Consider the following 26,446-nt stretch of genomic DNA (forward strand, 5'->3'; position numbering starts at 1 on the left):
TATTCTGCATGCACAAAGGAGCCAAGATCTCAGTGCCTGGCACAAAGGCTGCAGATCTTGCTCGGCTCTGCCGGAGAGGCAGGAGATCAATTCCCCTTCCCTGAGCTCCGGCTCAGGAAGGGCAAGGGCACTGCTGACCACAACATGCCATAGGGGGATGATGTGTTACCAGCTGCGATTGCTGGTTCCCAGTACGGCTGTGAGCAGGGTTGTTATTTCCCCTACAAAAAGAACCAGTTTTGACCATTGACTGCTTTTTAGGAGATAGAAGAATAAAGGTGTGAAAATCATGGCCAGCGACTTTGGAATAAGGAAGAAACAGTGAATTTTACATCACTGCTATTAACTCACTGCCTTGCAGCAAGGGCTGGCAGTGCTGGGCAGGAGGGAGCTTAGGTACATTGAGCACCAGTTTTGTGCAAGAACAGGCATGTTGTGAATGCTGGTGTTATAAAAGTGAACATTCTGACCACAGACTCGGCCTGCTCAAGGGAAGAGAAACCCTTACGAGCAGTGCCTGGCAGAGAGAACAGCTTCCAAATGCTCCGACCAAATCCCTGATGGAACAACTTCAGAGCAAGAATCATTTGCATAAGTTATTCTCCAATAGTTGTCCATGATCAATGTACATGGGGAATCACACACTTGTCTGGTGCCTGGCTAGGAAAAGAGCCCAAGTTCACCCAACAAGTGACTCACTACCAATTGCTTGCTCAGGTCTCTTGCACCGGGAGCTGCAGGGTGGTTTTCCATTCACATTTGCAGTCAAAGCACATGGATTTGGAAGCTTCCCCCCAAGGCTCCATCCAGCAGCACCTTCATGCTCCAGGGCATTCCCTATTCTCCCCATGAATCCACCATCTCCATCCCTCCTTCCCGTTAGGACCGTTGGGTAATGATATTACTGTGCCCAATGCCTACGGTGTCTGCTGGGATTTCATAAGGGATGACAAATGAGCACAGCACCTGGAAACACCACAAACCCGTGTTGTTTGCCACGTCTCCAAAGCATCTGCTATGAATTAATGATTCAGCTCGTACCTACAGTTACAGGCACGGAAGGAAAGGGATTGGCTGAGCCCCCCATCGCTCACCACCTCTGCTCCTGCGGCAATGCTGCTGCCTCCTGTAGACTACACTTGGCACCAGCATTGCCCATTCCCAATCTGGAAGGTGTCCCTAAAACTGCAGCCTTCAGCTTGCGGTGCCTGCCAGGGATCTCTGCTGCACACGGAGGGCAGCCAGAGGAGGGCTTAAAAGAGGTGGCTGAAGAGATTCACCCAAACAGACGTGTAAAGTGCCTTACAAGGAACCGTGTGTTGTTGTTTGCATTGCTTATGAATGTAGTGCCCCAGCCTTGGGTACTGTACAGTGATTAAAATCCTTGTATGGCACCGCTGGCCTCAGTGAGACAAATGTCTCTGTCATGTACCCATTGCTAAACACTCGAATCAGAGCACAAGTCTGGGGAAACTCCATCTTCCAGCCCTCTTAGCACAGATTGTGGCTCTGTTGAAGCGCTGCAGGCACTGACAGGCTCCGTGTATCCAAAAGCTGGGGCAGGACACAGCTAAGCCGCAGCCTCATCCCTGTCACTGCTGCATCCATCACTGGCCTCCAGGAGGGATTGGACCGGACATGGGTCCGTCCCCTGCACAGCATCACCAGAGGGGACAGTTCTCTGCTCCCTACACAATTAATACCCCACTAACGGTGGCTGATTGCACCCAACCCTGTGCACAGCCACCACACAGACTGACCCTGCACCCTCTTCTTCACATGAGCATGAATGAGAACGTGTTTGTTCTGCTGGGTTAATGCTCAGGCAGCCCCTCACCACAACAAGGATTTACCCCCAGCTGCTGCAGAATGGCTCCATGCACATTCCCTATGCCCATGGAGCAGGAACACGGCAGGCAGTGGGTTCCCTCTCACAGCAGCACAACCCTCAGTGATTTACTCCCTTGTTTAACAGGGATGTATTTAATTCTGTTTTGAAGATATGCACTGCTGTTAATTGCTGTTCTAACACGTCTCTAATGATATATCCTAATTATTTATTGCTTGCCTACCTCTTAAGTGCTTAAATACATTCACAAATACTAATCTATTCTCTGCACAATCAGTGATTCCTACTCAGCAAAGCACAGTGCAGCACGTTTAATATCAAAACTGGTTTTGCTGAGCTCTCCTTGCTCACTATTGCCTTGAAAACTTGCTCCCAGTCACATTCAAACTGCAGACTTAGGAGGAAACCACAGCCATGCAGCATCATTTACAGTGCAAGATGCCACCGGTAAAGGTAAGTGTTTGAGTGTTGAGTTTTCAGAGAGGAGATTCATTGCTGGTGGAGTGATCTGCTGGGAATGTGGTAGCTGATGCCACCTTGTACAAGAGGCAGGTGGAAAAGGCAGCGATGGGATATTATTGGAGGTTATATGGAGATTACGGACAGATACAACAGAGGTACCAGAGAGCATCCTACCTCGTAATGGGCCACGCGCTGGGACTCGGATATTAGCTGAGCGCTGCACACTTTGCAGTAGCTCTCAGTGAATAACTCCTGGTCGATGTCGGACGATTTCATCTGTTCACGACAGAGGGAAGAGACAAGGAGCAGAATCAGTGACACGAGGCAGCAGAACAGGATGTGTCTGATGAGGGTCCCTATAGAGACACAGGCAGAGCCGATTGGTTCTTGTCACCGACTTTATAGAGCTGCAAATGTGAAGCACAAATGGTCCCCAGAGCATCCCCACTCACAATGTGGTGTCTCTGGGGTTATGCACAACCAGCCTGTGCCAAGTGTTCAGTGCTCACCCAGTGCTGCTGGACATCAGCCCCATCCCCACCTGTATCCAGGAGCATCCGAGCCCCCTTAGATTCCTGCACTGCTCTGCAACCGGTTTGTGTGTGAGGCACAGCTGCTCTTCTCCATTACCTTTCATATCTAGGAACACCACGTGCATAACCTGCTATAGGGTATATCCCTCAATGCTTGAAACGTGCTTAACCATTTGCTACACAACACGGAGGGGATGATAACACAGACATCATTACAACCTGGAGGAAGGTGGGTTTAAGCTCTGCTGCATTTCTCAATTCAGACAGGGAGGAAATTGCTGCCGTGATTCACTGGGCTCCAGCAGCTGTTTAAATACCTGTGTATAAATACCCTGCAGCTCCCAGCACTGATGCTCGCACTTCCAGAGCCAGCTCCCCGAGTGACCTGCTCCACAGGAACACTTCAGTTCCTGTCACACCTTCCTTGTGCAAACAGACAGCAGGTATCCAGCTCTGAAGTGGTAACCAAGGTGTGTATAACAGAGCCAGAAGACACCAGAAGTAGCTGCATAGACAGGTTATTTAAAACCAAAAACACCCCAGTGCCAATCAAAATAGAGGCTGATGCCTTCTGACTAATGCCAAGGTAGAATCATAGAATGGTTTGGGTTGCAAAGGACCTTAAGACCATCCAGTGCCACCCTGGCCTTCCCTCAGGCTCAGAGGATTAGATGCTCTGTGCACATCTGCCGACCTGGAGCGGCTGCACTGAACCCTGTGGATGTTGTGATGTCTGAGTCCTGACAATCCCTGCACATCTTATGGGAACAAGCAGCTGGATCCCCCAGAGCCTCCCCAGCTCCAGGAAGAGGTTCGTTTGGGTGCTCATGGTCTACCAGATAAATCTCAGTGCTCCTCTGCTGATGGCCTTGCTCTCTGATCCGGCTTGTTTCCTCTTGCTACCTGCCTGGGTTTAATCTGCATTTACTCTGTCTAGAGAAACACTATGTGAAGAAACTGTCAAAGACACCAAAAGACCCTTTCTGGAGTACAAGAAGTGTTGCAAAACTGCATCAGAGGCAAAATAAAGCAGGTGGGAGAAAGGCCATTTAATGCAACAGACACGAGGCAAACCAAAGAATCTCATCAAACCTCAAGCCAGCATCCAAGGCAGAGACAGGTAATATCACCTTCATTTGCATGCAGTTGCAATGCTCACAGTACAAACTCTCCTTGCAAAAATCAGGGCGAATCAAAAGCTGCTCAGTATTAGCTTAGCCCTACATGCTCTGATAACAACTCCCCAGTCTGCTGTGCCCCAACGTATGTGCATATGAAAGGCATTGTCTTGTCCCCCCTTTAGAGTAGTAGGAGCTAATCAGGCTTATCGAGGAACAGGATTTTGTGTCTTTTCTCTAAGCACTGACTTCTGATACAGGTGTAGAATTTGTCAGCCTCGATATTGCCTGCTAGGTTGTATATGCTATTGTCACTGCACAAGGATGTAATGCATCGCAAGAGGTGAGCCCAGTTATTGTGCTGACAATGCGAATGCTATGCAGCATGATTCACATGGAGTTATTCAGGTTGCCTAATAAAGACTCTCTGGAACAGCAGACCCTCAAGTGATGCATTAACACATGACAGGAGCATCCCCATGTACAGACCTGCAGGTGGACAGAAGCTTTCCATGCCCAGGATCCCTGATGCTTGCTAGATGGGGAGCAGAAACCAAGTGTCCTCCCCAGGCTCAGGATGCTGGCAGAGGCTTTCATCACTTGTCTTTGCAAGTATTCCTTTTCAACAGTGATGGAAAGGCTGAGGAGCGAGGGATGGGGATTAGGGAACAGCAGAATAAATGGAAGCAAAGCCTCCTTCATGCTTTTGCATGAATATATTAGGCTAAACTGTAGAGAGGATTCAAACATATGTAAGCTTAGCTACTTAAAATAATTAGAAAGCTCTGGTAACAATAACTGCTTCAGGAAAAATTCATTATGGAGGGCTTGACAAAAATAATAGATTCACCTTAGCAAGGGAGATTTCCACACAAGCAGCCCACTACCAGCACCCGTTTCTACAGGTCACCCTTGCAAAGCTGCCACTAAAACCAGGGCAGCCTGAGAACAAGTTTAAACTCAAATCCCAGCTATTGCCTAGAGAAAACAGCCTCCTTCCTGTCCCACATAGATGCAATAGAAGAGCAGGAGCCTCTTCCCCTGCTCAGCAGCCTCCTAATTGTGTCTCTGCTGCTGGGGAGCCCTACACAGCTCATCTCAAGAATGACACTAAATTTGGCTGGGGTGAACTGCTGGCTCTGAATAAAGCATTTACGTTTGGTGACTGTTCCTTTGCTTTCTTAAAATACCTTCTTTTCTGTGCTCTTCCTCAGATACCACACTCGAGCAGCGCATCGAAAGGATGCCGAGCTAATAAGCAGTGAGACGAATGCAGGGACATGGGGCTCCCCAGGCTGTGTTTTAAAGCAGGATCTCACTGCCACAGCCCCCAGGCTGGCCCTGAGTACAAGGGCACAAGAAGGATCCAGGGCTGATGTTTCTCTGGCCAAGACCCTGTTACAGTGCAAGAACAACATGAGAGTCCTCTCTGCTCCTTACAAAGGGGTTGATCCAGAGATGCTGCAACAAGGCCACCGCAGGCTGATGGCATCTGTGCATCGCTGCAAGGGCTCCCCTGTGCAGAAGAGGCAGACTCTAGACACAGAGCCTGGGAGAAAGAAAACATCTTTGTTGTGTGGGTACATGACCTAAAAACAGCGCTTCCTACAGCTCCAGAAGAGCTTTCTGCCCTCCCTCCCCTTTGTCTCGTTTTGTGGGTCAACACGTGCAGTGATTTATAAACTTCTTCTGCCTACAAGTGTCATAAAGGGAGCTCATATGCAATTAACAGTTATATATTTCTCCTATGTTCTTCATTCCACATATATTTCCCCATTCCACTCTGGTTCTCCCTGCCTACAAGTGCCTAACAGCCCCTACAACTGACCAGCCTTTGGCTGAGCCTCCTGCACAGCCCATCACTGTCTAAAAGCAGAATGGAACGGAGGGTTCATATCCAGGGCTCTAAAGCACCAGGATGCTCCAGGAGAGCCACAGATGCTGCACAAAGAGGGATGTGTTCCCTGCACGTCCTCAGAAGCTTATCTTGCAGGGAGCTGATGCAATGCACACCCTGGCCACCAAGGTCTAAATATCCCCAGCTCTTGGTCTCCTCCTCAGTGGGAAACACACAGTGAGGCTCCCACCACAAGCACTGATCACTTTGTCTCCCTTCAGGAGGGTTTATTATTGCCTTTCGTACTGGCACTGCAGTGCTGAGGCCCCTTGTCAGTGCTTCAGATCAGTAACCTCTGCACATGTCAGCTCAGCATCGCCAGGAACAGCACACTGAGTGGTGAGAGGCTTCATTTGAAATACTTTGTGCCATATGGCTACGATTCTTCTCAGCAGTTTCAGTGACTACAACAGCTTAATGAAAATCAATTTGATGGGGCTGACTCCAGATTTTGGCAACCGCTAGAAAGATGCTAAGTTACATTAAATTCTAGAGGTCAGCAATGCACATATTGACATCAGAGACATGCTCAAAGCCAAATTCCTTTTCAAGACTACGCTTTGAATCCCACCGGACACTGGCACACGCTGAACATGTGCCTGTGACAAAGGAGAGGGTGGAAATGGACCTGCAATAAGTGCTGGGGCAGCAGAAGCACTTCAGGACCTTAGGTAGGTGCTGATGGGTGCATCCACAATCACTGCTAGGTAACTCTTCCTATCCCATTTCTGATTGTTGTAATCTCCTTTCTGGCAGTCTCTCCTCCACAAGCTGCTTCTATTTTTACTGGTATATACCCCCCGTTATCAAATCCATCACCCAAAATCCATTTTGAGCAATGAGCTCAGTGAATAGGAAAAGAAGGGGTTTTAATAACAGGAAATCCACAGCTAGGAACAAAAAGTTCCGGAGGCCACAACAAACATGAAAGGAGAAAGGGGTTTTCCCAGTCCAAGTTTCATGTTTTCCATCACTTCCCAGCCTTGTTCACTGTCAATAATTTCTGTGTTTCAACAGCAGCACAAAGCCATGAAAACCCTGAGGAGCTGCAGATGATTTCACATCATTTCAGGGTAGGGACGGTGCCTTTCCCATGCAGGCTGCTGGCAGATGGGTTGCAGCTCTTCCGCTCACAAGCACCTGCAGATCCCACAGCACTTGGATCAGGAGGGGATTTATCAGAGGTAGCAAATGAAGGATCTAAACCCAAGATCACAGCGAATGGGTGTCTGAGCTTTTACCCTGCATGCCTCAAGCACATGGATGCAAGTTACAGGCAAACTCAGCTGCTGCAGCCACAGACCTGCATCCCAAATTCTGCCTTACCCAACCAGGACCCTGTAGACCTATAGGACTTAGGGATCATAAGCTGCATCATCCCTTGGTCTGGCTCATCTATGGCATCACCCACGTTGCTTGTTCAATCACCACTTGTGATGCACACAGGTTCACGTTCCCATTGTATAACTCAGGACAAGCAGCACCATCCCATAAAGCACCAGATTCTGCAACTCAATTCCTCCCAGTCAAGAGTAAAGAACAAAACTATGATCCCACATCCAATTTACTCCCAAGAGCCTTAATCACCTTTCCAGAATTAACAGCATCCAAACCCTTCATGTTAGAGCCCTATAGAAGGGGGTGACTGAGCGAGTTTGGGAATGCCAAACGCAAACAGCAAGGCAAGAACTAAGCATCCTGGTTTGCACGTTATGGATTGTGTGTTGCTTGCGCTGCTGTCGCTCAGCCATGGATGAACACCTCGTGTGACGCTTCCTGGTTCCTTCTGGTGTTTAATTTGTCTTGCAATAAAAAGAAGAAAAGTCCTTGCTAATAATTAATGTGCTTTCGGCAGCTCTGTCGCTGCACTTACAACCAGGCATCTGAAGCAAGGCAAAGCGCTGCCTTTTGAAGTGCCTTATTTCCCAGCACTATCAGCACTGTGACGGATGGGTGAGTCTGTTCCATGAGTGCAGCTCTCTCTCAAGGCAATGGCAGCAGCAGCAAACAGGAGCCCACAACAGCCCCAATGCAGAGCATGGGGAAAAGGGCAGGGATGGGGCATCCCCCCAGAGGCGATGACTGTGCCCATCAAGAGCTCACTACAAGCACAGCTTGGGAGGATATGTGTGCTATTTCCCTTGCTCCTGCCAAACCAAGGATGCTCCGTGTCCCTCCAGCTGTGCTGCACATCTGCCACCTCCACCATGCAATTCTTCTTCGGTTTGGGGTTTATCTACCCCTTCCCTATCCCCTCCATCCTTGAAATCCCCTCTAGAGTGGATTAGCTTCACTTCTGCATTCAGCCTTTGATGCATTTTGACATGCGTTATTGGAGCCTTGAAAACCAGAACAACATCGCGTGTGGTGTGAGCCAGGGAGCAGGAGTGATCCCGCACGTGGCTGCTGCATGTGGCAAAACACAGAGGAGAGGCTGTGGAGAGCAACACGGAGGAGATGGAGCCTTAGTGCAGATGGGTCTCAACCTGAGCACCCCAAACACCAGCTTCACCCGGCTCCCCCAGCACGAGCAGCCACATCCTTTGCTGGGATCTAGTTCTTGATGCTAGTGCTGAGGTAGGAGCACTCAGAACAGTGTCCTCTCAGTGATGATGCTTCTGAGAGGAGCCTCACAGCTCCCACACTGTGGAGGGAAAGATGATTCCCTCTGGGACTGAATTCCCCTTGGATCCACAAGTGGGGTGGGAAGCTGCAGTGTTCCCATCTCCTCACCAGTGTCACCAGCTCATAAATAGAACCAAAGCAACAAAAAACACCCCAAACTGAAGAATATGTCAGGAAAAACAGCGCCTGGGGCAGAGGGAAGCCAAGAGGGGCAGATGATGCCCTAAGGCACAAAAGCAGCATGGCCAAGGCTGTGGGTGCTCAGGATGCTCTGCATCCCTTAACACAGACAGAGACAGAGCTTGCGTGTAGCAGTAAAATCCAGCCAGTGCCTTTTTGACCTACTGCCTGTCTGAGGAGAGAACAAAGGGCAAGCTGAGGAAATTACAGGAGCAGAGATTTAGAGAGCAAAGGAAAGAGTTGTTCCTGCAGCAGAGAGCAAGCTCTCCGTGCCACGAATTGCCTCAGGGGGTGATGAAGGAAGGATGCTGCCAAGTTTAAAGGGAGCTACACGGCAATTTTGAGAGCAGCACCGTTCCTTCCCTATAAATGTGTGTATGCAGCTACACATGTGAAACGTTCTAATTATTCACCCCACATGAGGATTTAATTGCAAACGGGCTGACTTGAATAACAATATCTTTTTGAAAGGGAGATGGATGTATTGTGACTGCTTTAATAAAGTTTGTAGGAACTGAACGAAGAGCAATCACATCTCATGCCTCAGGGCATCAATTCTGCATCCTGCACACTTCAAGGACGGGGCTCTGATGCTCACTCCAGTGCAGATGGAAGCTGTATGAGGGGTTCAAACCAACCCATTTGGGCTCTGCAGAGGCTGCACTCTGAGATGGAGGGGGTGATGAAGCTGCATGGCAGAGAAGGACTCACCCGGACTGGGATGCTGAGAGCTGGAAGGAGATGCCCTGGCCTGGGACATCTCTGCTGCTGGTATCTCCCTGCAGAAACACATTCCCCCCAACTAAACCCTGGCTAAACCCCATCCTGGGAAGTAAACCTGGTCTGACACAGGCCAGCACGAAGCCCTGGCACCTACTCCCTTCAGTGCTCACCTCCCATCGCTCTCCTCTCCACCCTTCATCCCACCCCCATGGCACACGGATGTGCCCCAGCCATCCACGAGCTGCATCCCAAAGGATCAACCATCCATCCCCCCCCAGCCCTGGGGACCCCGCACGACGTCGGGAGCACAGCAAGGCGCCCGCCGGGCTGCATGTGCAGAGCCGCGGTCACCATGTGATGCTCGCGGTTGCCATGGAAACGGTGGTTTCTCCTAAGAAGATTCATAAATAGAGCCGGAGCATCCCCGGAGCGGGGTCTGCGCTGTGGGTACCCCCCTCACCCGTCCCTGCCCTGGGGTCAGGGCCAGGCAGGAGCCGGTGAGCGGCTCCCGCACTGCCTCCCTCTGCAATCACAAGCAGGATGCCACGTTTATTTTTGGCTAAGCAGGACCTACTTTTTGCTGTGGCTCCCTAATAACGTAGGAAACAGTGGGAAGCGAGTCAAGCCCAATCCCGTGCCTGCAGCTCGTAGCCTCTGGTACTTTGCATAATCAGGGCTTGTCACTCCCCATCAGCTTCAGCTCGGAAACCCAAGAGGCAAAGCCATGTAAGGTGGCAACGAGCTTAGAAGAAGCCTTCAGAGAACAAATCTGTCCATCACCCATAGGGGATTATTTTAACACACTGGATTCCTTTATAAAATCCTGCGTGCTGGCCTAGCTGAAGTTAAGCTAAAGCACCTCATACTAAAACCAGCTTCAGCCTTAACAGCACCAACCCTGAATCAGTTTAATGTCACTGCTTGATTCCCAACAGCACTAAAAGCTTCCTGTCCAGCAAAGGTTAACAAAGTCAGCAATAGCAGAAGCAGAGATGCTCCTGGTTATCGTCACCATCACCCAAGTCACACCAGTGTGCTGAGCTCCTCTCCCCTCTCTGGGCCAGGCCATCTGCCCATGACACATCCAGTACCTACCAGCCAGAGCTGCCTCCTCCAGTCCCACCCCATAAGGATTTATAGGAGCCCAGCTTTTCCTGAGGCAGCCAAGCAGGGCTGGCCAGGAGCCCTCGTGTTTGTGATGATTGATGGACTCTGCTCCCTTCAGCTCCAGCTCCTCTGCTCTAGCAGAGCTTTTGTAATCAATGAGATGATTTAGAGACAAGACACCAGGAATGCAAATGCCTTCTAAGGCCCCTGGTTAGCACGGAGCAGCTAAACCCCCGGCCTCATTTAATTGCACATCCGAATTCCACCTCCTCTAAAGGGTATCAGCAGATTCCATTAAACTTCCTCATATCATCGTGTAATCTGTCAATTAGCTTTGTGTGTGCAACAGCAACCAACAAGGAGCTTTATCTTAAGGCAAACATAAACCACTGACATCCTTCCTACAGCCTTTTTCTTTGCCCATCCTTGATGTTAAAAAGAAAAGCCATAGCCCTTCTTTTGTCTGGATCTGTTCTCTTCTAAGCAGCAGGAACGTCTCCCCTCTCATCCCTATGGAGCAGAAGCATGCTGGAGTTCTAAGTTTTATGGCATGCCTGCCTTGTATTTGGGAGCATTTCAACAAGACACTTGGATAACTCATCCCTCAGCTCCCCTCTGGAAAACCAGCAACAAAACACAACACTCTTCTGGCCCTTGCCAATATAGGAGCAATGAGCAGTGGTTCAGCAATGTGGTACCATGTACAGCTCCTTTGGAGACCAGCTCCAAGGTCTGGAAAGGTCTCCATAGGCTGGGGGCTCCTGTTCCTGCAGTATTGATTAGGCATCCCCACTGGTACCAAGAAGCACCAAAAAGGCATTAAAACAAGCTGATGTGTCTGATGCAACATCCATTCTCAAAGTGGGTTTGTAAGTTATCCTTCAGTCACAGCCATCAGGCATCCTGTCTGGCTAGAGGGGGAATAAGGCTGAAAAATGCTTGTCATATGTTCTGCAGAGCCAGAAACAACCTGTGCTTTGGCAGGAGCAGGAAAACATCTTTGTCTCATGTGTGTATAGATCCCAAACCTCTGCAAAGGTGCAGACTCCTCCATAAAGAAGCAGACTGAAGAGATGTCTCAGCTATTCCACCACAAGCAAAGAGGGCAGGCCCTGGCAGTAGAGAATTGCTGAGAAACAGGAAAGCATCCATTGGGAAACACCAGATTCCCAGAGTGAAGCATCACTTGGTGCAATCAGAGCCAGATGAGAAGGAAGCACTCGTTAAAACATGACCTATTCCCGAGCAGGCTGAACAGGATGGGGTTCACCACGGTCTGCCTCAGGCAGACATGGTATGGAACAACCCCAGGACCAGTGACAGAGCTCACTCTGAAGCCATAACAGAGCTTGGTAGCTTGGAAAAGCCTGGGATAGGAACCAGCTGCATTGCAGAAAGAGGCCATGAACCTCCTGAAGAGCTCCATAAACATGAATTAGTGAAGACAACCGTAGATGGCACCGAGGACTCGGCTCCATCCTGCTCTGCAATGTTCATTCCTTGCCCGGTATCAGAGCACTACAAACCAGCTCCTCACATCCCCACACATGGAGATCCCCATTGAACCCCCAGCCTGCACCAGGAGCATAGGGAGGACACAGCCCAGCACCTCCTCATGGTAGCACAGAGACTGGAACCTCCGGTAGTTAAAGAGAGAGCAGAGCAGGTCCCACACTCTGTGTGGCTCCTGTCCCTGCCAGGCTCCCATGAACCACAGCCACGTGCTTGGAAATCAGGCGGATTAATTACTGCTACAATTAGGAGCATCATGAAGCATCTCTGGTGGCAGGGAATAATATTGCCATAGACTTGCATAATGGTTTGGTGTTTCCCAAGGAGCCACAGTCATCATCCCGATGCTCGCACTGGTGACACTGCAGGATGCAAACCACCACATCCATTCATCACCTTTCATTTGCAGTCAAGCTGAGCTCTGGCTCTCTCTGCCACTGAAGCCAAGGCTCTGGGAAGCTCAGAGGGGTGGGAGACAAGGAACAGCCTGGGATGCACAGTAATGGGTGAGAGCAAGTGGGGTTCAGCCTGGATCTGCCCATAGGAACAAGCATCCAATGCACAGGGCATGTGTGCACACACAGACACCAGAGCAAAGCCCCACTGCACCCACCCCACCATGCACAGAGGCCACACAAGGTTCTGCCTCTCTTACCAAACCTCACGTGTGCCTGTTCTACACCAAATACCAGAGCAGCTTGCTCAGCATCCCCTACAACAGGGGGTTGCACTGATTCATTTCTGCCTTCCAAAGCAGCTGGTGCTCGGTCCCATCCTGCTCCTGGGGTTTCTGACAACACACGCTGGTGCTGCAGCTCCAGCAGCAGCTTTCCCCCTTTTCTCCATCTAATTTTGAATATTCCCAGCTTGCTGCTGGTGCCTTCCCTGTGGCTCCATCCCTCAAGGCAGCTTTAAATACCAGCGTCTCACTTTGCCACCGAGTCCACCCACTGTTTTTAAGCGGCTGGATCAAATTTAGGAGTGGTTTTAAGTTCACGGTGCAGCTCCCTGCATCTCCCAGTATTGATATTCCTTTTCCAGAGCCAGCTCCATCACAGCCAGCTCATGGGCATGCTGAGGCCTCCTTCACTCTGTGTCATCACCCATGAGCAATAGGGATGTGACACAGAAGCAAGGAGACCAAAGGAGAGGCAAGCGACACCTCCAGGGCCCCAAGTGCAGAGGCTGAGAGCATGGAAAGGTTTATTTATACTCTCCTGCCTTAAGGATTTGTTTCACTCACAATCATGTATTGGCAAGAAGCAGGTCCCAGCTTAACTACATCTTCTACCTCATTTCCCCTTTAACAAGACACAATAAATTCCAAAGCAGAACTATATTAAGAGGAGCGATGCTCTTCCACCCTATTGCTTTCCAAATCAAGCTCCCAAAAGCCCTGTCAGAAGCTTCCCGGTTGCATTTCCAAACCTGCTCCCCCTCTGTGTGCTGGAGGAATGGATTAAAGAAGCCTTTTCAAGTGCTGCTGCCCCTGAGCTGCTCTGGGGCGAGCTCAGCAACCACCACCTGCATTCCCGTTTCCCTCTCATCCCACAGATGCCAAGGGCTGATGTGGCTTAGGGACCGACCCAACCTCCCTCTCTGGCCCATTGAACTTTGCCTTGGTGCCATCAGACCCATAAAACCATGCAAAAACCCCCAGGTTTGCACAATGGGGAAAACACCTTTAAGGGGCAAGCACTGCACCAGCGCCCCCATCACCACGTTAAAGACCCATAAGCCACCAAGCATCTCATAAGGGGCAAGTTTGAATATTGAGAATATTCATCTCCAACCATTTCTAGTTAATGGAACAAAGCAAAGTGTGGAGAAAAAATGGGAACATTACAGTAAAAACAACAACAAATTAAGGTCTAACACAATTAGAGAGCAATTAGGGATCTATCCTCTGGGAGAGCTTTGGAACTCTGGGTCTTTCTCCACATCTGATCTCACCACAACTTTATTTCTTCCTTGTTAATAAAGGAGGCAGCAAAAGGCACAGCTCCCCCCAGCAAAACACATCTCCTGCTCTGCAGGAGCAGACGTGTTCACACCTCGGAGCTGTCAGCACAACCAGGTGCAAAGACAGAACAGAAAGCACTGCCTGTGTCCTGCCAAGGTGACCAGAAACACAAAGACACAAATGCTCTTGTGTAAGAGCAAGGCTGAGCAGGCACCAGCAGAGCGTGGATGACCCTGGGAAACACTTGGTTTTCCTATACACGGCTCCCACAAAAGCCACAGCCCATAAAAATATGTATTTAATGCTTCTCGACTCTAAATTCACCCACATACCTGCCTATAGAGATAGTTGATAGAGATATAGATATAAGGTGATAGAGATATAGATATAAGGTGACAGAGATATGTGATAAGAGATCTATAGAGATAGGTGACAGACATAGGTGATAGAGATATGTGACAGAGATATAGATAGGTGATAGAGATATGTGATAGAGATATAGAGATAGGTGATATAGATATGGGGATAGGTGATAGAGATATAGATGATAGATATAGGTGATAGAGATATAGATATAGATGATAGAAATATAGATATGGGGGATATAGATTAGGTAGATTAGATATATAGACATATAGATATAGGTGCCGCATGACCTGTTTGTGGCCAGGCCACCCCAGCAAGCCTGGGAAGGAGCATTGGGCACATCCTTCCCTAGAGGGTTGAGACACCAAGTGTGATGCCAACAAAGTGCCAAAGAAACTGCAGGAGAACCAAAACAAAGGGGCAAAAAGGCACCGTCCCATTAAGCCAGTGCCTCTCTGGTCTGATGCATGAGCTGCTGAAGGTCACAGATGCAAAGGCAGCACAGCAAAGCCTGGCTCTGTTAAACCTGCCTTCAGGAGATGCAGCCGCAGCAAAGGCTTTGTGCAGAGCAGGAGGCAGCTTGGTGTGGATGGAGGAAAACCATTCCCTGCAGCATCTGCGCTCCCAGCTCCAGCTCTGTGTCAGCAAGGGGTGTTTTTCACACAGTGTAAGGAATAATAGAGCTTCCAGATGTGCTGCTACCTGCCCAGAAGCTGTCAGGAAGATGAATACACAACGGAGGGAGGTGGGAGCCTTGACCTTCATCATTTTTGGTACCCAAATCCACCCTTGGGAACACCAACGGCCCTGTCTTGGCCTAGAAATTGGCCCAGTTCTGAATCTCCCAAACCAGTTCTGGAGCTCAAGTCACACCTCCTTCCTTGGGAGCTTAACCCAGGTAAATGGGACACTTGGGTCTGACTGGGATCAACCAGGATCAGCCCCAGGAGCCCCATTCTTGCCATTTCCAAGGGGTTTCCATAAGCACCCCCTGGCTGGAGGACACCTTGTGATGGGAAAGGGTTGGATTAGAGCCTCAGGGGTCTGAAGAGAGGTTGATTTTTGGTCAGAAGTTCCTTCTTGCAAAGGAATAAGTCCCAAAACTCCCCCCATTCCTGCCTATGTTTGATGGGGAGGATGAGGGCTGCTTGGTGGTGATCTTAACCTGGGGATTCTTCCTCCCTCCAGCTCCTTGCAGGGAGGGATGTTAAATCCATAGCTGGACCAGACCGGCCATCAGCACTCCCAGGTCAATCCCCAGGCCTAAAGAGATGGGAATGAGGTGATACAGTGCCATGCACCAAGCCATAAGACCCTCAGACAGAGAAAGCTGGGAGCCAGGTACCAACTCAGCAAGGATCACCCCATGGCACTGACTGCTGCAAACTGGAAGCAGCAAATAACCCAAATCCAGGCAAACATCAGCAAAACCTCTCTATACACAGACAACACCTCCCTAAGAAGCCAGTGATGCTGTGAGCAGCGAAGAGTGGCAGGGGTAGAATATGTGCCCTATAGCAGCACTCCAGCTCCTCCGGGTTTTCCAGCACAGGAGAGGGCAGAGCAGGGCAGCTAAACCTATGGGAGCAAGGCTGGATGCGGGAGGAAAGTTAATGCAGCTCAGAGCCGAGCAATGCGAGCTGGGCAGGTACACACAGAAATGCCATGCAAACCACTACGTACAGGCAAGGATTCATTATCTGGAGTGACTCAGGAGTGATTAAGAGCAACTGAGATAAGATCAGTTGGGAAGGGTGGAAATCAACCTGAATCTTGGAATAGTCCCACCCCAGGATGCTCCCCAGGGACAGGGATGCAGGAGGTACCAGAGCCTTGGGATGAGGAGGTTTGGAATCGACAGGTCTACACTGCTCTGAGGGGAATATGGGATTCCCACCTTCCGGCTCCTGATAAAATCAGGGGAAAGACCCATTTTTGGTGTATAAAGCTCCTGTGCTGCCCCCCCCACCTCCAGGAGATGAGTCACTGTCTAGAACCTTGAGCAAAATACCTCTTACAAGATTATTTATCGGGTCCCTGCCATTCCCCACCCGCAGCACAGGGCAAGGAGAAGGGGCTGGAGATGCTCCAGGTCACTGTCCCTCTCCTGTGGGATGCCAAGAGCCCAAAGCTGAAGCCCCTGTGCTCAGCATCCCCTGTTCCGAGCTGTCCCCCCTCCCAGGCTCACCTCTTGGCTTCCAGAGCCGGTTGTTTGCGTGGTGCAGATGGATTACACGTGCTCACGTGAGAACCAGCAGCACAAGCTCATGTGGAAAATGCAACCTGGGTGTTTTAAGTGTCTTCTCGATGCTTTGCAAAGCTTGCTCTTCACCCAGTGCTGCAAGCTAAGGTCAGCATCGGAGGAGGGCAAAAGGAGCCTGCGACTGCCCAAAGGGCAGCATTCAGAGCATGTTTAACACAAGTAACTAATGGGGCAGTGCCCAGGTCCAATGGATACAGATCCCCAGCAATTCAGATGGCTCAAGGGTCAGTGAGTGGAGATCTTGCATGAAGCCCAAAGCAGCAGTCACCTCACTCATGCTGCATAAGGAACAGCTTCTGCTTGGGCTCTCAGACCTGCAGACAACTCCAGCGCAACACGTGTGGTCGTAGCCCCATAGGGGTGCACAAACCAACCCCTTTGGCCGGTGATGAGCAGGCATGAAGGCCAGCAGCACCCATGGGTGCTGCAATGAGCCAGGTCAGGGCTTCCCCAGTGACAGCAGCCCCAGCGCTCAGCTACCACCCTGGAAACCTGCTTTTGCTCCCTAAGGAACACTGACAAGGGAAGTTCTCCAAACTTCCCAAACAACACAGAGAACAGCCTTGTCTTCCTGCACCCCCAGACACCCACACTCACATCCCTCAGCCCCACAAGCTCCTGCTCCCACTCTGGACCGTGCAGACACCAGTGCAGCATCCATTCAGTACAAAGCACCCGCGTCCCCACTGACTGCCCAGCACAGGGGGTGCTCCCTGCACCAAGGGGCCGGCCCGGTTGGTGGATGCAGCGCTCAGCACGGGGAGATGCCGTGATGCCCAGCACGGGGCTGGACCACTCACCCACCACACACCGGTCACCTCCGGCCTCCCGGCTGGGGTGACACAGGCAGGACAGGCACCATCTCCCCGCTTGGACACCGCTGCATCCCCATCCGATCCCAGCCAGCGGCGGAGCTCTCCTCCCACCGCCCTCCCGCAAGCAGCGCTCGGAACCGGCTCCCGTTCCCCGTTAAACTTTCCTCCAAGTCCCAGCACGGCTCTGGCCGGGGCGGCCGGGCCGGTACCTTCGTGCCGCTGTCCGGGCCGGTGCTCCGAGGGCAGCCGGAGGCTCCAGCGATGCTACCGGGCAGGCTCCCGCAGGAGCTCCGAGCGCCGCGCTGCTCTCCCCGCAGCCCCGGCCAACTGCGCCGGGCAGGCGCTGGGCGATGCTCGGCGGCCGCTCCAGCTCCACCCCTGGCAGCAGCGATTGGCTCCGCTGCGAGGATGCTCCGGTCCCAGCAGCCTCCCACAGCATCCAGCTCCCGGTACCAGCGAGAGCTTCCCCAGGACCGGAACGGCAGGGGCAGGGATAGGCCGGGTGCTGGGCAGGTCAGGGCAGGGTTGGACACAGCCTCAATGAGGGCACCTGAGAGGGATTCTCCTCGCTGTGTGTGCTAATCCGATTTGCAGGGCAGAGGCTGTGAAGGGTATGGAACACGTTTACTTCCATACTTTTGCAGATGACGCACTTAATTTAACACCCTGGATTTATGGAGCTGAGGGACAGCGGGAGGCAAGACTCCCATATAGGGATGAGGGCAGGAACAGCTTGGTCAAAGCAGCAGCTAAAGGAGAGCAGATAACAAAGGGAATGGGACAGGCTCATCTTCAGCCTAAGGATACTCACAGCCTCCTGCACACCGATGGGGTGCACAAGTCAGAGAAACAGAGCCCAAGGCCAGGGGTAAAATAGGGGAGGGCAGTGAACAGGGGATGAGGAAATCTGATCCCTACAATCCCTCATACAGCACCACGCACACACACCCTAGAGCCTATAATACAAAGCCAGGTTTAAACCAAACCAATCTCCCTATCCTAGAATCCAGCAGCAGCTGAACCTAGGAAGAAGGTGGCCTTTTGCTTATCTTTAGTGCACAGCATCCTCCAGGCAAAGGCACTTCAGAACTCAGGCTGAAAGTGCTGAGAACCAGGGTGCAGCTGAGCACAACCCCATGCACACCTTCCCTCTTGAGCTGTAGTATCATCCCCCTGCCCTCCTTTCTGCTTATAACAACTAAGGAGGGCAAGGACCACCATGGGACCACAGAGGGTTTCTGTCTTAGCTGTGCTGAGCTGGCAGGCGCCTCATTTCCAGCACAGGAACCTCATTGCTTGCATTAGGTAAGCAATGGGGATGTAAAGGAGCAGGGAGGCTGTGCTCCAGGTGACATTTCCAGGCTGTGATGTATATGCAAACAACAAGCACAAAGGCAGTTAATCCAGCACTGCTCCGCCTCCCTCTGCTCCCATAACTCTCCCAGCAGGAATGAGGGTGCTGGGTCTCTGCAGGGAAGGGAAGAGGCCTCAAAGGTCTTTGCAGCTCAAGGCAATAGGGGGTTGCAGAAAGGCTCCTTTATGCCTTCACTTCCACAGCCAAGTAAAGCCAAGCATCCTCCATTCTCCTTCTGAACATCTGGCTAAGCAAAGTGATGAGAGGCCCCCCCCTTCCCTCATGAAAGAGCTCTGCTCTCTAGGTATAACCTAGATAACAGTGCTCTATCTTATGCAATACACCTCATTGGGAAGTGTGTGTTACATCCATGACAGAGCAATAGCAAACCTGACCTGTTCCTGGGTGGGATGTCTCCAGGCACTCATAGGCTAAAGGGATACCTTTAAGGAGTGAACCTGTTTAGGTTGATTTCCTTCTATCCAATGCACTCTGCAGACAGCCTTGGGGATGCTGTGCCACATCAGCGGCTGCATTTGCACTGCCAGCATCTGGAGCATCACCCCCATGCTGAAATGGGCTTTAAATCAGCATCTACCACACAACCATTAGAAAGAAAAGACTTCACCAGCAATTTCTCCATCCCCAGCTTAATCCGGTCGACAGCAAACTACCCAAGCTGTGATGCTGCATGATCCTGCTTGGCTCTTTAGCTGTAATAAAACCCAACCCCACAACCGATAGGGAGCATTTAAGCCTCCAGAATTGACACAAACTTCTTGGAGCTGCCACCTGGAGCCTCAGATGCTTCAGTGTGAAAAAGGGCAGATCAGGCCGTGTTTGCAATGGTGCAGTTGCCATCTGGGGATAAGAGACTTCCTAAATCCCTTTCTTGCTCTCATTTTAGGATTATAGCATTCCCAGGAGCATCCTGCGCTCCCTTTTAATGGCAGCATCAGCACAAGAAGTGTTTGGAATAACTTACAAGTTAAATCCTTTACAGAATGCACCCTCTCCCCATCAAGCACACATGGAGCCTGCTCCTGACACACAGGGACCAGGGCTCCAAAGCTCCCAGTGCTCCCTAAGGACTCTCCTTGCAGCATCCCTGCAGCAGGGCCCCATGTGCCAGCCCTGGGGCACACACATGAGGCTCCCCATACAAAACAGCCCCAATCACAACTCTCTCCTGCAGAAAGCAATGGTGAAGATGCAGCTCCCGCTCCATCCCAGCACGCTGCCAGGGCTCAGGAATGTGTTTACTGGCCCTGAGCTGGGCTAACTTTGGAACAACCTAAAGCACATCAAAACAAGGAGCTGTAAAGCAGCGGCTGTGATTGATTAATCACAGTAGTGAAGCTGACGGGTTTGATCATTTTCAAAAGCTCTTTAACATCTTATTCTCCAAAGGAGAGGTTACAGCAGCCTCGAACAAAGCAGAGCACAGACTGGAGATGTTTCCTCCCAGGAAAGGCTATGGACAGGCTGGGAAACAGGAGATCAAGACAGAGGAGCGAGCTTGGAAGGACTCAGCACCTTGGGCTTGGTTGGAGGAGTTCATGTGTTCATTACGCAGGCTGAGAGCCCCCTGCAATGCTTCCCTACCCCAGCCTAAAGCATTCCTAATGAACACTTGGCATTCCATGCTTCCAGGCTGGTGCAGTGACCCGGAGCCCTGCAGCAGCCTTTGCAGTGCTAATGCAGGCTGGAAAGACAAACACGACCAGAAGCCCCAGAGCAGAGAGAGATACAGCCTGCAGGTGTGAATAAAGCCTTCATCCCCTTCATCTTCCTTCTCAAAGGTGCTACACAGCTCATTAAATAAGTGAATAACTATTAAAGCCTCCAGAAATAAACAAGATTTTGGCTCAGCTCTATGTTGCTTTGCTGCCTTGGAGAACACAGCATTACTTTGGTTCTCCTTTGTGCATCAGCGTCATGGAAGCGCAACCTGTGGCATGATGTGATCAGAGATAAGTGAGAAGGAATCACAGTGGAATTAGCACTGGGTTTCTCACAGACAGGCCCTGCTCCTGTGTGTGCTCACAGCTCGGTGCTGTGCATCAGAGCATATCAAAGGACACTGCAAAACCAGCCTGAGCATGTCAGACCAGGAGCAGGGAGGTGGAGGTCACCTTGTCACACACAGCGGGGAGCACTGGAAGCGGCTGCATTTTGCCCTTTAAAACCTCCTTTCTATCCCATTCCATTGAGGTGATGGACAGCAAAGGGCATCATCATCCCCACCCTTCCCACACCACCACTCATCACACATCAGCCTGTGCATAGTGGAGAGAGGAGAGGTGATGCTCTACTGTGCAATGCAGTGAGGTCTGCTGCTCCCCACATCCCATTTCCAGTTGAGCAGGGACCAGGTTGATGCAGAACACAAACCAGCCCTGGCTCATAGAGCAGCAATAACCCTCCTTGTGCCCAGGCAGTCCCTGCTCCTGTGCGACAGTGCAGCTCAGGTTCTCCTCTGACACATGATGCCCTTTAGACTTCTCCTTCCCTGACATTCAGCAGTGAAATCAGAGCAGGCAGCAGTGGATTATTGCAAACCAAAGTTTGCTGAGCGTGGTTAAAGCACTAAATGCTTCTTCATTGAGCTCTGCGGGCCCTTCTGCCTGCTTAAAAGAGCCTGAACCAGCGGCTGACCCTTCCTCCATCCCACTGTTAACACACGGGATGTCCCTGGAGAGCTGGCTTTGATTCCCTCAGCTCATCCTCAACCGCAGTTTTGAATCCTGGGGATAACAACAGGCCGAACTGCAGCTGCTTCCCAGCATCCCAGACTCCGGGAGAGCATCCTTAGCTCCGTGCATAAGAATCACAGTGCCCAGGGAGCTTAAACAAAGAGCCCCAGGCAGTCCCAGCCTGAAACACTGGGAACGACGCCAGCCTGCACAGAGAGGGGGGGAAACGTTTGGAAATGCGATTTCCGAGGTCACCTTTTATCATCCATAGGCACAGCGCAGAGCTTTTGTCAGCCAGAGCCAGCACTGGGGACTCCCTGCAGTTACAAGGCAGCGGTCCCCACTTTCAACAGGTCTTTTCCCACTGCGCATCCCAGACTGAGGGGAGCTCACCGGGGTTCTTGGCAAGGGAATTCAGTCCCATCCCCAAGCAGGGGAAGGTTTGGGTCCATTAATCTCAAAGGCTGAAAGAATTCCATACAAATCCTCCCGGCAAAGCCTGGAGGATGCAGTGAAGCCCAGACTGAGCCGTATTTCCCCTGTGGCTCCCCTGATGCCGGCTGCCAGCACACAGACAAGCTTTGTGCCTCACTAGGCTGAAGCCAGTGAAGTGTTTAAGTCGACAACAGGAGCGATGCCACCTCGGCTGACCCCAGCACCCATTCCTGCAGCACTGTACTTCCCAGCAGTCCCCATCTCCATGCCAGGTCTGCAGGCTCCTCATTCAGTCCTTCACCTCCAGCCTATCCTTTATCAGTGGATTCCCAAACTCTGGAGTTCCTCCCATCCCCTCTTACCTCCCCAGCACTGAAGCTGCCCTTGCACAGGGAGCTGTGGCACCAAAGGCAAAGCACTGGGATGGACCCCCTCAAGTGGAAAGCCTGGCACAGAGATTGGCTCCAGCACAAGGGAAAACATGGACCTTAGCCCAGGCTGAGCTGCAGCTTGGAAGCTTGCACACAACAGCCTCGCTTGGCCTGTAGCTCACTGAGCATTGCTAACGCTCCAGTTTCCCTCTGGCTTAGAGACACTGAGCCCAGTGAATGTGAGTTAGGCAGGGACAACACGTGGAGCAGATCAGACACAGCTGAACCCCTGGGTGGCAAGAGAGGTGAGCAACAAACCCTTACCTGCCAAGCATCCTGAATACCCCAATGGCAGAGACCAGATGTGAGCAGAGAGCGGATGGAAGCTGGGTACAAGGTACCAGCCTGAGCACAGGCATAAAGGTGTGCTCCCTGCTGCAGCATGAGCAGCAGATGGGGATGAGGGGAATCAGGCCAGGGGCTCTTATGGTCTGCCAGGACAGCCCATGGTTATGAGAGATACAGAGCAGCTGCAGACACAAACAGGAACCTTTCCCCTTTTCCCCTCCCCAGACCTAGGCCGGTCATCCTCATTAAACCTGGGTGCTAATTGCTCAAATAGGTTCCATTTACCCTGCAGCTTGTTACCCTACATGGGCTGCGGCTCAAAGCAGGTGATGGGGCAGAGCATCCTGCAGACACAGGCAGGGATCCCAGAACATGGGATGGTGACAGCTTATGGGGGATGTCCAAATGCCCCCCTGTGGCAAGCCCAGTGGGTGATACCTCGGTCAGAGGTACCACTTTGCTCTGCTTTGGTCTGTGTATGGCCAGAAAGGGAATGTCCCTCCCAGAAGCAAATGACTCTGATTTGAGCCATACAACCCAATGGCAGCAGGAGTCATTTCCACACCCAGCCTAGCCCACTACGCAGGGTGCTGTTTGTCTGCCTTACTATAAATAGTCCCTAGCACTGCTGAGCAAGGATTAATGACTTCTCTAATTATACCACCAGCACTTGGTGAGGGAGGAATGATAGTGTGCAGATGTCTGAGCCCACTCACCCTGCGCATCGCTGGGTGGCTCCAGCAGAACGTACCCATTGATTAATCCCAAGGAATAGCAAGTCACGAGTGCAGCAAGGCAAGGAAAGGAAAGGTGTTGCTTGGTGTTAAATAAGACACATCTGCAGAGCATTAGCTACTGCTGGTTACTAGAAGGAATCCTATGGCAGAGCTGCATTTCCATGCAGATGTCATCTGTGATTTGTACCAAGCACACAGAAGACCTGTTTCATGTCAGCATCCCCACTAAGCCTTGCTTTTAAACTCATTTGCCTTATTTACTACGTAGCTGCTTGCTTTGGCCTGGTGCAAAGGAGCCTTTTTCATGTGCCTGCACTAAGCAGGAGCAACGAGCCCCATCCCTGTGCCCTCACACAGACCCAAGCTGCAAACCCAGGTCCCTTTGTCCAAACATTCCTCTTCCACATGACTCGCTCATGGTGCACACAAGGATTTCTGTGGAACCCCACTGCTAATAGGAAAGCACATCCTGCAACACCCAATGGCAGATCCAGCCCTTCTTCTGTGGTTTAAGTGGCCCCATTTTATGATACCACGAAGAAGATGCAGGTTTTGGGGGGAGAACACAGTATTTTGGTGCCAAGCTTGGCTTCCCCTCACTGCCCACTTCCAAGAGTACAGACAGAGGCTGAGCCCATCCCCATATGGCAGCCTCAGTCCTCCTCTCCCAGGCATCACTTTGCTCCTGTTCCACCACCCCAGAAACACCTGTTTCTGGAGGTTAACAAACACCTCGAGGAGCAAATACCACCCTGGTACCTGGCTCTGTCTCACCCCAGCACCCACAACACGACCGCAGCATCAGCCCCTAGGTGTGAGGATGTAACCCCAACCCCTGAACTCCCCTCACCCACCTGCCCATAGCCCATGAACACGAGAGAACCACCAACCTTCCCCTCGGTTGCCAAGGTTTCTCTGTAGAGCTGTGTATATTTATAGTGCCCCTTGCTATGAAACCCGAGCAAAGGGAAGAGCAGAGAGGCAGCCCAGCAGAATTGTCTCTCAACAGAATGTGTTCAGTGTTCCACGAGGCGTCAGCAGCTCTCTGAAGCCTTTTCAGTGCATCCTGCCTTAGATGCTAAATCGTGCTTCAAAGACACTTTAACTTGGAGGGAAACAAGACGCAGATCCTGAACGGTGCCATCTGCAAGCAGGAGCCGGACCCATGGGAGGGGAGCTGGTGATGGGGAGGAAGGAGCTCCAAAGGCCACTTAAACACAATGAAAGGTCACAGGGAAATCACTGCCTTCTTAATGAAAGCATTGCCTCCAGTGCCAACGTGCCACAACTCTGGTTCCTCATTTAAATTGTCTTTAAGCCCTGCTGCAGGCCTCATAAATTAATGATTTTGGTTATGAGCGCCTGTTCTCCACTCAGGAGATGCAGAGACGGGGCGAGGAGGAGCAACACACGGAGCTAAAATAAGGATCCAAATCACAACACGTCGCTGGGGCTGCTCTCCCTTCTTCACAGGGTCTGGATTCAACGTGCTGTACCCACACGGCAAGCTGTTTTCTGCCTGTGCTGGTGCCTGCCCTGAGGGATGCTGGAAGAGCACGAATGCTCTGGCACGTTACCGCAGCTACGTGTCAGGCTTTACAAGGGCTGATGGTCTGATCCTGACTGGCTTTGGAGAGGTGCTGGAGATGGTGCCAAAGGGTCCTGCTGCAGTGGGGTGGTACCATGGCACTGCGGTTACCCTGGCCATAACTGTGATTTGCTCTTATGCCATAGGAAGAGGCAAGAGGTGCCCGGGGAGCCCCACTCCCAGCACAGGGCTCCCATTGCAGACTGGTTTTGTACTGGTGGGGAAAAGAAGCCACAGTCTCAAACATGACACCAGTCGTGCTCATACTTTTAGGGGAGGCTGAGCCATGAAGCAGCACACGGACTGCAGCTCCTTCCCATGGCTCCCAGCAAACACCCAAGTCATGACCTGGAGAAGGCTCCAGGGAGACCTTAAAGCATCTTCCAGTGTCTAAAGGGGCTGCAGGAAACCTAGAGAGGGGCTTTGGACAAGGGATGTAGAGACAGGCCAAGGGGAATGGCTTTAACCTGCCCGAGGGGAGACTGAGATGAGCTCTTAGGCAGAAGCTGTTCCCTGTGAGGGCAATGGGACACTGGGATGGGTTGAACGGAGAAGCTGTGGCTGCCCCATCCCTGGCAGCACTCAAGGCCAGGTTGGACACAGGGGCTTGGAGCAGCTGCTCCAGTGGAAGTGGTCCCTGCCCATGGCAGGGGTTGGAGCTGGGTGAGCTTTAAGGTCCCTTCCAACCCAAACCATTCCTGGATCCTATGCCAGCCTCTGGGCACTGCGTGCCCTGACTGCAGCATCCCCCTTTTCCCAAGGGCCCTCCGGTTTTCTGTTCCATGCTCAATAAAACCAGCAAAGCTCCCGTTATTTTGTTCATTCCTAACTACTTTATCAGACCACAAATGACAAATCAAAAGTCTTCTCCTCTCCATCCTCCTCCAGCATTGAAACCGCTGCAATTCCTGAATTTTCGGGTGTTTTTGTAAGTCTGAGAAGCTTCAGCAGCCGCAGGCTATTAGTGAAATGAATAAAGCAGCAGCTTGCGCGTCCAGATTGGGTCTGCCATCAAGAGGCACCATCCTAATTGGAGCTGGAATGGCAGCTCCTGACGGCTGCCCCTGGCACTGCGGCACCGGAGATGCGCAGGGCTCGGAGCCGGCTCCTCCGCGGCATCCGGACGGGGCACGAACCGCTCCACACGGGGTGAGCAGGGAGGAGGATGCGCAAGGAGCCGCTTCCAGACTCCGAGCCCTGAGGAGCCGGCCCGGGGGCTGCAGTTACCGGTAACCATAGGAAAAGAGTTAAAAGAACGGGAATAACCGTAAGAACCGAACCGCCGCAGGATGCGGAGAGAGGCGAGAACAAACCCCCCCCCCCCCCCCCCAAATGTGGGGCTGCGCTTGGCTCTGGGTCCCCAAAATAACGGGGGGGGGGGGGGAAACACGGGGGGAGGCGGGGCAGGACACGCCCCCTGCGCGAGGAACGTTTCCGAGCCGAACGCGCCACCCCGCGGCGCGAGAGGGCGTTTTTGGGGAGAAAAACCCGGTTTTGAGCACCC

General features: G+C 51.7%; 1 protein-coding gene across 1 annotated transcript in view; it reads right to left on the reverse strand.

The window, feature by feature from the left end:
- The window catches only part of ZMAT4 (zinc finger matrin-type 4), a 50,670-nt gene extending 32,950 nt beyond the window's left edge, over positions 1 to 17,720 (reverse strand). The window contains exons 1-2 of the mRNA XM_034070490.1: positions 17,623 to 17,720; positions 2,486 to 2,587 (exon numbers count right to left, since the gene is read on the reverse strand). Of these exons, the coding sequence (XP_033926381.1) occupies positions 2,486 to 2,587 (102 nt within the window). The 5' untranslated portion in view covers positions 17,623 to 17,720. The remainder of the gene's footprint in view (positions 1 to 2,485; positions 2,588 to 17,622) is intronic.
- Positions 17,721 to 26,446: the final 8,726 nt, after the last annotated feature.

This window comes from Melopsittacus undulatus, chromosome 18, assembly GCF_012275295.1.
Source record: "Melopsittacus undulatus isolate bMelUnd1 chromosome 18, bMelUnd1.mat.Z, whole genome shotgun sequence".
NCBI classification, from domain to species: domain Eukaryota; kingdom Metazoa; phylum Chordata; class Aves; order Psittaciformes; family Psittaculidae; genus Melopsittacus; species Melopsittacus undulatus.